The 14,126-nt window shown below is 40.2% G+C and overlaps 1 protein-coding gene across 16 annotated transcripts in view; it reads left to right on the forward strand.

Annotated features, from left to right (window-relative positions):
- NCOR1 (nuclear receptor corepressor 1) overlaps positions 1–14,126 on the forward strand; it is a 208,997-nt gene that overhangs the window by 47,379 nt on the left and 147,492 nt on the right. For all 16 annotated transcript variants that reach the window (XM_055137996.1, XM_055137997.1, XM_055137986.1 and 13 more), the window contains exon 4: positions 4,602–4,794. In XM_055137996.1, coding sequence (XP_054993971.1) covers positions 4,602–4,794 — 193 coding nt within the window. The remainder of the gene's footprint in view (positions 1–4,601; positions 4,795–14,126) is intronic.

A 14,126-nucleotide genomic window follows, 5' to 3' on the forward strand; every position in this document is an offset into this window, starting at 1 on the left:
ATTTTGTAAATACTGTATTCATAAAAAGTAATTTCTTTGTGGAATTATCATATTCTCAAAATTTCATTGGTAAAACTAGTCCATGTAAATATTTAAGATATTTGGATATTTTCAAATAAACAAATATGGAGCAGATAAAGTAATTTTAGATAATATAAAAGATTCACTGAAATATAAGTAGTTGGTTTTCCTTTGACCGAGTATAGGAATTATTCAATCACATTTGTAGACTTGTGTGTATGGGGGAAGCATTTCGGCCACATCCGTTGATGTCAGGGCTATTTCTGACACTGTGCTGAGGGGTTACTCTGGGTGGTGGTTAGGGACCATAGGCGGTGTTGGTGATCAAACCACATGCAAGGCATATACCTGTACTGTCTCTCTGACCCTAAACTTTTCAGTTTAATTAACATCAACTTTGTTTTAAAAAAATGATGATTTCAGTTGGGAATAAATGAACCTGAAACCACCAAAGAACTTTAACATAATCCTCCTAAATTAAAATGGCAAAGTATATGTAGATTTCAGTAAAAAAATCCATTTAAGAATTTAAATTTTCTTTACATATACTTGAGATAATGTTTTGGGGTTTCAGATTTTTAAAGTTTAATAATTTTGGGACCCTCTGCGCCTAAAGACTTTGACTCCAGAGATGTAACACATTCGGGCATCCAGCGCAGCATCCGATAGCGATGCATTGGGACTGCGAACTGGGCTACAACTCTGTGCTGCCGGGGGTGGATTTTTTTTTTTTTTTTTTTTTTTTTTTTGCTTTTTGGGTCACACCCAGCGATGCTCAGGGGTTACTCCTGGCTTTGCACTCAGGAATTACTCCTGGCGATGCTTGGGGGACCATATGGGATGCCGGGGATCGAACCCGGGTCGGCCGCATGCAAGGCAAACGCCCTACCCGCTGTGCTATCGCTCCGGCCCCCGGGGGTGGATTTTTTTCCTCCCCACCCTGCCTTCCTGCACGGAAAGCGGCGGCCTGACGGCACCCACGTGGCAGGCGCCATCTTCTGTGACTCCAAACCCACAGGTATTCGGTTTTTACTTTTGGGGCTCCCAGGAACTCATGGGAAGGGGGCGTAACCGGCACGCCCTCGGCCCAGATAAATCCGGAGCCGCTGAGCGCGAATCGGACCCTCTGCGCCTAAAGACTTTGAATTCAGAGACTTCTTACAGCAGTGCACTGGAACTGTGAGTTGGGCTATGTAATTTCTGGCAGAATTTTCCCTGGACTTTTTACAGAAATCCAAAACCACGCGACTTAACATTTATAATTGTCAGCAATGTGAAACGGTTCCTTTTGAACAGGTCTGACTTGGGTGGGGAAACTCCAAATAATAACAGTAAGTTTTTGTTGAAATATTGAAGGTTTTTAATGTAGCAGCCACCTCTCTGGACTGTGAACTAAGTAAAAGCCCCATGCTGGCCGATGCGGCGTGGCGTACACCATACTATGAGGCGCGGGAAGGAGGATGAGGGGGAAAAAGAAAAAAAAAAAAAAGGGAAAAGGGAAAAGGAAAAAAAAGAGAGAGAGAGAGTTATGTACTTGTAGCAGTGGGGCTACATATCTCTTCATTGCCAGCAATGAAAAACTAATTATCAAATGTAGTAGGTCTGTCTCTCTTGGTTGGAAACTCCAACAACTATAGTGAGTTTTGTGTTGAATTATGGAATGTAATCAAGGTAAAGAAAAAATGAAGTGAAATTCATTAGTTATACAGTAGGGGGTAGGGGGTGGGGGTGGGGGGTATACTGGGGTTTCTGGTGGTGGAATATGGGCACTGGTGAAGGGATGGGTGTTTGAATATTGTATAACTGACATATAAACCTGAGAACTTTGTAACTTTCCACATGGTGATTTAATAAAAAGTTTAAAAAAAATAAAGTTTAATAATTTTATTGACTCTTAACTTTATTTTACCACCTGTTTAAAACCTACAGGTTGGTTATCTTTTCAGTGAAGTTTCATTTTATGAGATATTTAAAGCTTTGCTGGTAACAAAATGTTGCTTTCTGTGACTACTCTGCTAGAAAGATAGAAAGTCAAATTAATGACATCCATATGTTATATTCTGTACTGCACTTCATGTTAAAAGCCAGACAGATTCCTTACCTTCTAGACACTTAAGTATTTTGGGTAGCCAGACCAGTGTCTTATAACTTTTTAATGACTGTGGCTCCCTTCCTACTTTGTTTACTTCCTGAGACTCCTGGATTATGGTTTGGCTCACTTGTCTTGTGCCATTGCCTCTTTATGTAGTCCTCTTGGAATTTCCTGGCAACTCAGGAGGGGTCTGTATGGTTCCTGATTGAAAAAAAAAGTATATCTGTGTATATGTGTATGTATAGATGTGTACATACACATATATGTATACATTATATATTATATGTGTTATATGTCTATATGCACACATATGCACATATCCACATATGCGGATACGTGGAACCGACATATGTTTATATAATGTGTAAATTTATAAATACATGTAATATATATGGAAGTATTACATAATATATGCACATATTTGCATATATATGTATATGTAATATTTATATATAAATAAAATTTATAAATTTATAAATACGTATAATCACAATGGGGACATTACTGGTGCCCGCTTGAGCAAATTGATGAATAGGATGATAGTGCAGTGCAGTGCTATAGTACATGTTGGATATCATTGGTTTGTCCTTTCCCCCTTGCCACTAGGAGCTTAGGTTTATTAGTCACACCCATCAAAGTGCTCCCGAGTCACTCCCATTCCTTTGTTTATCTGTAACCACTTCTACCAGTTTATCTGCTCTTCCTCTAATCAAACTGTTAATTGGTAAGGTCAGAACTTCCTAGGACACTGAATATTATAACATTGCCTTTCTCTCCTCTTTATGCCTTTTGAATAATTTACTTTAAAGCTATGTCTTTTTTGTATAGACACAAGAAGACAATATTATGTTTTTGTAACTTGGGATTTAATTGGCCTCGAATATTATTCCCTCCCGGGCATCTGCTTTCTCCACTTAAGCCTCAGTTGCCCTCAGTTCCTAGCACCCCAAAAGCAGGGTCCCAACGAGGGACAGGAAGGATCCAGGGCAAGCAGTGAGTTATGTGCTACCCTGGCATCGAGATGGGCCTGGCCAAAGTGCCTAATTCTTAACTATAAGTTAAGAGCTTGATCATAGACAAATGCTGTCATGATCCAAAAGTAATGATGAGACTAGGACCCTGCTAGGGATAGGAAAGACTGTTCTGGCCTGAGCACTGTAGTCTGAGATTGAGATGGCCCCAGGAGAGCAATTCTATAAGCTCTAATGCATCTCTTATTGTGTCCATACAAAATGATTAATATTATGAATTCTTATATGTTTGCTGGCTGAGGAGAATAGAAACACATTCATGGGACTCCGCCCTTGGGTGGATCCTCTTGCTGAAAGAGAATTAAGTCCTAGGAGAAGCATCCCCTGAGGAAAAAGAACCTTACCCTATTGCTGACCACACCTATATGTATGCCCCAACCCCCTCATGCTGTGGAGATTTAACTAGGCTGTAAGAGTGGGTTGGGGGGCCAGATCCACAGATCGAGAGAGAGACCGAGAGCCGGGAGAGAAGCAGGGAGAGAGAATGAAATAAACCGATCGAGCAACCAGTTTGGCCTCCGTTCGTTCCTTCCTTCACCTGCCTTGCCGCCCGCGCCTTTCTTTTTAGTTTTACACAAGTACATAAATATGTAAATATTATATATAAATATATATGCATATGTTATGGGGATAAGAATGATGTTTTCAAAATTACATTGAATTTCAGCTTAACAGATTTTTTTGGTTTTAATGGTGCTTCACAATTTGTTTTATTCATGTAGAAGTTGCTAGGATATTTTCTTTTCCTCTCCCTCTTTTATAATTGATTAACACATGGTGGCTCTTCTAGATTATTCTGAAATCAGCTATCATGATATATTTGAAAATATTTTCTATTTTTCAGGAATGGAAATTACCTACAAGTTAAGATACCTTGTTATATTTTTCTTTGAGGGTTTTTTAAATTTTTTTTTTTTGAATAAAACACTATCACACCTTTCCCTCCCCCATTTTATTTTAGTGTTGGGATCACACATGCTGGGCTTAGGTATTTCTGTGATCATGGTGATCTGGCCCAGGGACCATGTTGTTCCAGGGACCAAACCCGGACCTCCAGGATGCAAAGCATTCTTGAGCTATCTCTCTAGCACCCAAAGAAATTGTTGGTTAGACTTAGAATTTTAATAGTTCTTTATAATCTAGGTTCTTCAACTGTGTTATGACTAAGTTGGGGGTCATTAAAATTTTATTTTAAAATGTGTTTATGATTTATTATTGTAGATGCTTGATTTATATGCTTATTTCACATACTTTGATCACATACAAATTTCTTGAGTGAAAAGGGATTTTGAGTGGAAACTTTAAGCTCTGTTTTATGGTGGTTTTATAGTTTTCTGGATCTGGGAGAGATGCTGGAACTCATTTTCATTTGTTTTTAACTCCAGCAAGGAATGTTAGTGGGAAATTGTATATCACTCAACCAGTTTTCAAGTGTTTATTTTCCTTTTATGTATTAGGCCTCAAGAAAGGAGAACTGGATATGAACAATTTCACCCAGGCCCATCCCCAGTGGATCATGATTCCCTGGAATCCAAGCGACCACGACTGGAGCAAGTTTCTGATTCTCATTTCCAGCGCGTCAGTGCTGCAGTCTTACCATTAGTGCACACACTGCCAGAAGGGTTGAGGTCTTCTGTTGATGCCAAGAAGGTAAATGCTTGTTCTGTGACCCTTTGGGGCTGTTAGTGGTACCTATTTAGTCCGATTTGAAGCAGTGCCTAAAAGAAAATCCAGTTATGCCCGTCTCCAAGTAAAGATTAGTGCTATAAGAAAGTAGAATATTGGGGCTGGAGCAATAGTATAGTGGGTAGGGCATTTGCCTTGCATGCGGCTGACCCGGGTTCAATCCCCGGCATCTCATGTGGTCCCCCGAGCACCACAAGAGTAATTCTTGAGTGTAGGGCCAGGAGTGACCTCTGACCAAAAAAGCAAAAAAAGAAGAAGAAGAAGAAGAAGAACGAATGAATGAATGAATGTTATTTTACTTTGTTTAATTTCTGTTATCCCTAAAGGTACCTGGGAGCCCTGGCCACTCCTGGCAATTAAGACTAAGATGTATTGTGTGAACCTGCTTATGTAGTGTGCAAGGACTGCCAGGTCACCCTGGTTGTGTTTGGGCATCACCAGGGCTACACCTGACAGTATTCAGGGGACTAGATAATGTCAGGAAAAAGCTCAGTAATATTACCATTAGACTGTTTCCTATGCCCTATATAAATTTTTATAGTGCCAGGGATTGAGTCACATACACATGAGTTATGTGCTCTGCCACTGAGCTTTTAATCCCCTACCCCTAACTGTAAAGTATTAGCTCTTCTACTTTAATTGTTAATATTTGTTAGTTTCTATTTTCACATCTCTTTTTTTATCAAGTTTTATTAACCATTATAGGTGAAGGTGGCCCTTCCCACCCTGTAGATAAGGTACATCATACATTGTAGATAAGTTTACATACATTAAATTTTTTCATGTAATAAAAGCTAATTTATAAGAAGCTAATTTAAAAAATAGTGAATATATGTTATACTTACTTTGTTTTTTGTTTTTGGGCCCACCCAGTAGTAGTGCTCAAGGATTACTCCTGGCTCTCTACTCAGGGATCACACCTGGTAGGGCTTGGAGGACCATATGTGGTGCTGGAAATTGAATTTGGGTCAGCTGCATGTGAGACAAGCACCCTACCCACTGTCCCTGTAGTATTTTCAAATAATTCATTCTACCAAATAATACTGTGTGCGTGTATAAAGAGAAAAATACAGTAAAATGTTAATGACTCCGTATCAAAATGAAAGAAAGTAGTTTAGTGAAAATTATACTTTTCACTAAACTTTTATTTAAATTTGAAATTTTTCCAAGTAAGTTAGATGGGTAATCTTCTCTTTGATAAACTAGAAATTAGTTAAGCCTTTGGGAAATTTGAAACCCATCTCACCATGAAATACTTATATATGTCTTCTTCTAAGACTGAACAAATTACCATAGTATGGTTTGATCTAACAGTTTTTTATTTTTCATTTTTTATTTGGGCACTATAATTAACAGTGCTGTTATTTGAGAGCGTCTTCCCCTCTGTAGAAGCCTATGTTCTCTCTTGAATAGTGTCCTTTTTCTCTCTCTCTTTTTTTTTCCCTCCCTCACATTTCTCTAAATTTCTTTCAATTAAACTGTTTTCCTTTGGGCTGAAGTGATTTTACAGTTAGTAGGCCTTTGCACTTGGCTGATCCGGTTCAGTCCCTGGTATCCTGTATCTGGTATCCCGTATCTGGTATCCCGTATGGTCCCCTGAGCACTGCCAGGAATAATTCCTGAGTGCAGAGCCAGGAGTAACTTCTGAGCATCGCCAGGTATGGCACCAAAACAAAACAAAACTAAACTATTTTGTTAAAATGTTAATAACATAGATTTTTCAAGCATAAAATGATGAAGCATTGTACTAACCACCAAATTGTCAGCATCCTTCCCCAGTGTCTCAAAGTTCCCTTTTTTCAAAGTCTGAACATAGGGCTTCCATGCAAGGCAAGGGCTCTAAACTATATCCTCAGCCCCAGCTCTCTCTGTGTGTGTGTGTGTGTGTGTGTGTGTGTGTGTGTGTGTGTGTGTGTGTGTGTGTATTTCCTTTAAACAGTTGAAAGGGATCTTAAAAATTCTTTCATTAAATTGTGATTTGATGGATCAAGTTGCAACCTTTTTTAAATATTAGACAGGCATTTTTTAAAAAGTTTTTTATTAGTGAGTCACCTTGAGGTACATTTACAAACTCATTAACTTTTGTGTTTGCATTTCAGTCGTAAGTGATCATTTACCCATCCCTCCACCAGTGCCCATTCTTCTCCACCAGTGTTCCCAGTATCCCTCCCACCACCCCCACCCCATCCCCCACCACTCCACCCTGCCTCTGTGGCAGGGCATTCTCTTTTGTTTCTCTCCTTTTGGGTGTTGTAGTTTGCAATAGAGGTATTCAGTGGCCATTACGTTCGGTCTATAGTCTACTGGCACACATCTTTCAACCCAAATGGGCCCTCCCAACATCCTTTACTTGGTGTTCCCTTCTCTATCTGAGCTGCTTTTCCCCCCAGCATGTGAGGCCAGTTTCCAAGCTGTGGGGAAGACCTCCTGGTCCTTATCTCTACTACTCTTGGGTGTTAGTCTCCCACTCTGTTACTTTATATTTCACAGATGAGTGCGATCTTTCTATGTCTGTCTCTTTCTTTCTGACTGATTTCACTTAGCATGATACTTTCCATGTTGATCCACTTATATGTGAATTTCATGACTTCATCTTTTCTAGCAGCTGCATAGTATTCCATTGTGTAGATGTACCAGAATTTCTTTAACCAGTTATCTGTTTTTGGGCAGTGTGGTTTTTTTCCCCAGATTCTGGCTATTGTAAATAGTGCTGCAATGAATATACAAATGCAGATGTCATTTTTACTATGCCTTTTTGGCATTTTTTTTTTCTTTTTGGGTCACCCCTGGAGGTGCACAAGCGTTACTCCTGGCTCTGGACTCAGGAATTACTTCTGGCGGTGCTCAGGGGACCATATGAGATGCTGGGAATTGAACCCAGGTCGACCGTGTGCCAAGTCAAATGCCCTATTCTCTGTGCTGTTACTTTAGCCCCAACCCTTGGCATTTTTAAAATTAGTCTTTTTATTTATTTTTTTATTAGTGAATCACCATGAGTTAGTTACAAACTTATGAACTTTCATGTTTGCATTTTGTTTATATCCCTCCACCAGTGCCCACTCCCCTCCTACAATGTTCCCAGTATCCCTCCCATCCTCCCACCCCATCCCCCCCGCCCCACCCCACTTCTGTGGCAGGGCATTCCTTTTTGTTCTCTCTCTCCTTTTGGGTGTTGTGGTTTGCAACAGAGGCACTGTGTGGCCTTCGTGTTTGGTCTATATTGTATTTTCAGCGTGCATCTCCCATCCTGTGCGGGTCCTCAAATCACACTTTACCTGGTGTTCCCTTCTCTATTCGAGCTGCCCCTCCTCTAGCATGTGGGGCCAGCTTCTAAGCCTTGCAGCCAACCTCCTGGTACTTATCTCTACTATTCTTGGGTGTTAGTCTCCTATTCTGTTATTTTATTTTATATTCCACAGATGAATGCAATCTTTCTATGTCTGTCTCTCTCTTTCTGACTCATTTCACTTAGCATGATACTTTCCATGTTGATCCACTTATATGCAAAGGTCATGACGTCATCTTTTCTAACAGTAGCATAGTATTCCACTGTGTAGACGTACCAGGGTTTCTTTAACCAGTCATCTGTTCGCGGGCACTCGGGTCTTTTCCAGATTCTGGCTATTGTAAACAGTGCTGCAATGAACATTCGAGTGCAGATTAGACAGGCGTTTTTATCAATTAAACCAAAGAGCCTACTATTTCTAGTTTATAGACAAGAAAATAAGTGTCAAGAAAAATTTAAGTGTTCCGAGTGGTGGAAACCAAACCCATGCCTCATCTTATTTTCTTTTCCTTAAGTCATGAGTCATATTTTATTTTTAATAGAAGTAGAATTCTCATTAAGAATTAACATGTTGGGGCTGGACTGATAGCACAGCGGGTAGGGCGTTTGCCTTGCACGAAGCCATCCTGGGTTCGATTCCCAGCATTCCATATGGTCCCCCAGCACCACCAGGAGTAATTCCTGAGTGTAGAGCCAGGAGTAACCCCTGTGCTTCGTTGGGTGTGACCCGAAAAGCAAAAAAAAAAAAAAAAAAAAGAATTAACATGTTAATTTTTAAAACATTGTTAAGCCCAGATACCTTCTTTATAGAAGAATTAGGTAAACTTGAAAGAAAAAGTTGTCTTTGGTCTCAGAAATCCTAGTCTGCTTTTTAAATTTTATTATTATGATAGTTTAGGTAACATGGTTATAATACTGCTAATGTTTATGTTTTGTACCTTACCACTACCAGGATCTCCATCACTCTCCTTATGTTACTTCTAGTTCACTTCTTTCCACCAACTTCCCCACACTGCTTGGTAATCTCAGTTTTGTGATTCAGGGCTAACAGTTTGTCATCATTCTATACTGTCTGTCCCCCTCTTTTGTTTTTTTCTATATCACAGATAAGTATGATCATTCTTCTTCCTTTGACATATTTTGTTCAACTTGATAGCCCCATTCCCATCCAAAAAGTTGCAAATTGCAACTTTCGTCATTTCTTATAGCTGCATCTTCTCTCTCTCTCTCTCTCTCTCTCTCTCTCTCTCACTCTCCTCTCTCTCTCTGCCTTCCTCTTCCTCTCTCTTTTCCCCCCCCACAGGCCCCCCCCCCTTTGGGTGGTTTCTGTATCCTGGCTATTGTACTAAATTTTAGAGTGAAAATAGATATGCAGTGAATGAAATTTTCCTTTAATTATGTTTTTTCTTTTGGAGTTAAATGTCAAGAAGTAGAGTTGCTAGATCATATGAAAACTCTATTGTTACTTTTTTTTAGAAACTCCCATTGTACTTAGTTGCTGAACCAGATGACATTCCCAACAGAGAAGGAGACTTCTTTTTTCACTGCATCTCTGCCAGCATTGATTGTATCCAGTCTTTTTTGATATGTGCCATTTTCACTGGTGTGACGTCTTATCTTCCTATCATTTTGAATACATTTTTCTAAGAATAAGTTCCAGTGAATACTTTTTCATATGGCTCCTGGTCATCTATGTGTCCTCTTTAAGAAAGTTCATCTTCTCTCCCTGTATTTTGGCAAGCTGATGCTGTTTTTGGTTATTGAGTATTGTGAGTGCATATATATGGTTTATTAGATCGTTATTTTTGACATATTGTGTGGAAACTGACTGTAGCGATAGTACAGCGGGTCGGCCGACCCAAGTTTGATTTCTGGGCCCCTTTTGGAGAGCCTGGCAAGCTACTGAGAGTATCTCGCCCGCACAGCAGAGCCTGGCAAGCTACCTGTGGCGTATTCAATATGCCAAAAACAGTAACAACAAGTCTCACAATGGAGACATTACTGGTGCCTGCTCAAGCAAATTGATGAACAATGGGATGACAATGATACAGTGACAGTGTGGAAACAGACTGGAGCATAGGGTAGGGCGTTTGACTTGCACAATGCCGACCCGGGTTCGATTTCTGCACCTCTCTCAGAGAGCCCAGCAAGGTAACGAGAGTATTCTGCCCAAATGGCAGAGCCTGGCAAGCTACCCGTGGGGTATTCGATATGCCAAAAATAGTAACAACAGGTCTCACAATGAAGACGTAATTGGTGCCCACTCGAGCAAATTGATGAACAATGGGACAACAGTGCTACACTGTGTGGAAATATTTTCTGTTGTTCAATAGGGTGTCCTTACTTTAGCCTGAGTTTCTTTCTTTTGTCTTTCTTTGTTTTTTTTAATGTAAGAGTACTGGTAGTCATTGATTAAGCTGGTTGAATTGGGCATGAACTCCACATTACTTTTTTTTAATTCAATCACTGTGAGATACAGTTAGAAAGCTTTCATCTTCAAGATTCAGCTGTACAATGATCGAACACCCATCCCTCCACCAGTGCACACTTTGTACCACCGGTGTCCCCAGTATATACCCTCTCACCCCATTCCAGTCCTGATCCTTCCTCCGTGGCAGGCAATTTCACCAATACTCTCTCTCTACTTTCGGGCATATGTTTTGCTCAAATTTTCTCACCAACATTCAAGCCTGCCTGCCAGGGGCAGATGCTAGATCATTTATTATCCATTGCTCATTTTGAATATCTTGAAGCCGTAGCCATGCGCTTCTGGAATCCTAGATTGTAGATGGTTGGGTTCCAGAAACCTTTCTTTAGGGCACTAATCCATTTCGGGATTCAATTGAGCATCTCTGGACCAGGGCTATTGTTGCACTAAGATGGCGCCCAGAGGCGCATTGTGGGTGTGATAGCCAGGCCAAGGAGCATAGTGTTAGTTTCTTTTGTCATGCAAAAACTTTTAAAATTGATGTATTCATTTATTTTTGTTTTTATTATTTTTGCCAATGAGATCAAATCATTGGAGATACCACCAGGTCATATTCTAGAGCATTTCTTCTGTTTTTCTCAGTGTATTTTGTGGATCCTGATTTTATATTGAAGTTTTTTTTTTTTTTTTTTGAGGGAAGGGATCCCACACTCTATAGTGCTTGGGGGTAACTCCTGCACTCAGGAGACCATGTGGGATGCTGGGGATTGAACCCTGGTCAGCCATGTGTAAGGCAAGTGCCTGCTATACTATTGCTCTAGCTTCTGTTTTGAATTACTTTTACGTATAGTTTGAGATATGGATCCAGTTTCATTTTTTGGCATGTGGCTATCCAGTTTTCCCAGCACCATTTGATGGAGATGTTTTCCTTGCTCTACTTCACACACCCAGACCCTTTGTTAAAGATTAACTGCCTTATTCATGAGGGTTTTATTTCTGGAATCTCAGTTCTTTTTTGTTGGCATAAGAGTCTTCTATTTTTTCCAGCACCACACCATTCTATTACCATTACTATAGTTTTTTAAGTATAATTTAAAATCAGGAAATGTAATGTCTCCTGTATTCTATTTTTTTCTCACATTAGTTTTGGCCATTTAGGGAGTTTTATGAATTCAGTCAAATACTGTTTTGGTTGTGGGAGGCCTCCCTGATGGTGCTCCCTGAGGGCCAGATTGCCCCAAGGGTGGTATTTGTCTGTTTAGCACAGTTGTCTGAGGATGGGATGCTGCTGGGCCCTGAAGTACCCGGTATACCTGTACCACCCCAGTGGTGCCAGGGGCCTCCAGGTCCCAGATAGTACTCTGAGGACCAGGTTGTTCTTGAAATTAAACCCGGTCAGGTGTATGCCAGGTGTGCCCCTAGCTGCTTTACCATTGTCTAGCCCCAATTCCATGCAGTGTAGTGTAGTACTTCTAAGTCTTTAAAGAATGTCATGGACTGCTGATGGGACTGTAGCTAGAATGGTTATTTTGACAAGGTTAATCCTTCCAGTCCATAAATGTAGAAGATTTTTCTGTTTCCTGATGTTCTTTTCTTTGTTTTTGTTTTTTTTTTTAATTTTTTATTGAGTCACCATGTGGAAAGTTACAAAGTTTTCAGGTTTAAATCTCAGTTATACAATGCTCGAATACCCATCCCTTCACCAGTGCTCATATTCCACCACCAAGAATCCCAGTATAGCTCCACCCCTCCCCCTCACACCCCTACCCCCCCACGCCCTTAGCCCCCCCTAAGCCCCCCCCCCGCCTGTGTAACTAATAAATTTCACTTTACTTTCACTTTGATTGCACACAATATTTCAACAAAACTCACTATTATTGTTTGGAGAGTCTCTCCCCTAAAGTCAGACCTGCTGAAAAGGAAGCGTTAGATAATTTGTTTTCCATTGCTGAGGATGAAGAGATATGAGGTCGAGTGACCACACTTAGCGGCCTCTCAGTTTTGGGTTTCTGTAATTTAGTATTTTAGTAATTAAGTCCAGAGAGACATCTGTCAGAAGTTGCATCGTTGCCAACTTGTACATCTCAGTTACATTATATTCTCTTTTCTTTGTTTTTAAATAAGACATAGTTTTTGATGTTTTATGTCCTTAACATCCTTTTGTTAGGTTGATTCCTAGGTGTTTCATTTTCTCCCATTCAGTAGGGTGTCTTTGTTCTTTTGCCATGAGGTTCTTTTGCCATGCAAAAGCTTTTAAATGTTATGTACTCATTTATTTTGTTTTTGTTATTTTTGCCAATTGGAACACATCATTGCCATATATATATTGGTTTTGTAGCCTTCCACTTCGCTGTATTCATGTTTTGTTTCTCAAGTTTTTAGTGGAGTCCTTAGGCTTTCTGTGTATCATACTGGTCATCTCTGGATGGTGAGAGTCTAATTTCTTTTCCAGTTTTGGATCCCTTTAATCTCTCTCTCTCTCTGTGTGTGTGTGTGTGTGTGTGTGTGTGTGTGTGTGTGTGTGTGTGTGTGTGTGTGTGAGATTCCTTTAATTTCAGTGTGTGTCAGGCCCAGGGATCCCTCCTGGCAGTACTTGGGGGGACCATAACCCATGCTGTCGATCAAACCAGGGTTAGCAGCATCCAAGGCAAGCGCCTTAATTTCCTATGCATTTCCTATGCTATTTCTCTGGCCCATAAGAAGTTGCACATATTTTCAGTAATAACCATTATCCTATTCTTAGGTTTTTATTTTAGCATACACTTTTATAGAATATGCGATTTTCCAGGAATATACATACTATGTTTTAGCTGAAATCTGTTTCAGGGTTTTTGTTCTTGATTATACTTGATTTTTCACATCAGCTTATTCATTATTTAATGCGTTTTAGGACTCTTTAGTTCTATAAGTTATACTATTCTAGATTTGCTGTTTGCTAAAGAAAACTAGCATGTTAATCTGAAATTCATCTATTTCACATATTGCTTATCTTCAATTCAGATTGAGCACCAGTAAGTTGTGTAAGTGAGTGGTAGATTTTTGAGTGAAAAAGGAAAATACTTTATTCTGTAAGAATTCTCTGCTAATTTAGAGGTGGAATGGGTTGATATAATTAGCTAAAAAGTCAATTATGTATATTGTAGTTTGGTCAGGATTAGTTGCTTTTTATAAGGATAGATATGGAGATGGCAACAACACTCCTTCCTTCCTTCCTTCCTTCCTTCCTTCCTTCCTTCCTTCCTTCCTTCCTTCCTTCCTTCCTTCCTTCCTTCCTTCCTTCCTTCCTTCCTTCCTTCCTTCCTTCCCTCCCTCCCTTTCTTCCTCCCTCCCTCCCTCCCTCCCTCCCTCCTCCTTCCTTTCCTCTTTTAATTTTTTGTGGTGGTGGTGGTGGGGTGATTAGGTCACATTGGCAGTGCTCAGGGCTTTCTCCTGGCTCTGCCCAGGCATCACTCCTGGTTGGCTTGGGGCACTGTATGGGGTGCTGGGGGTTGAACCCAGTTCGACTGTGTGCAAGATAAATGCCCTACCTGCTGTACTATTGCTCCAGTCCCACAACACAAGTTTCTTAAGTCATTTTTTAAG

This window comes from Sorex araneus, chromosome 5 (genome assembly GCF_027595985.1).
Source record: "Sorex araneus isolate mSorAra2 chromosome 5, mSorAra2.pri, whole genome shotgun sequence".
Classification (NCBI taxonomy): Eukaryota; Metazoa; Chordata; class Mammalia; order Eulipotyphla; family Soricidae; genus Sorex; species Sorex araneus.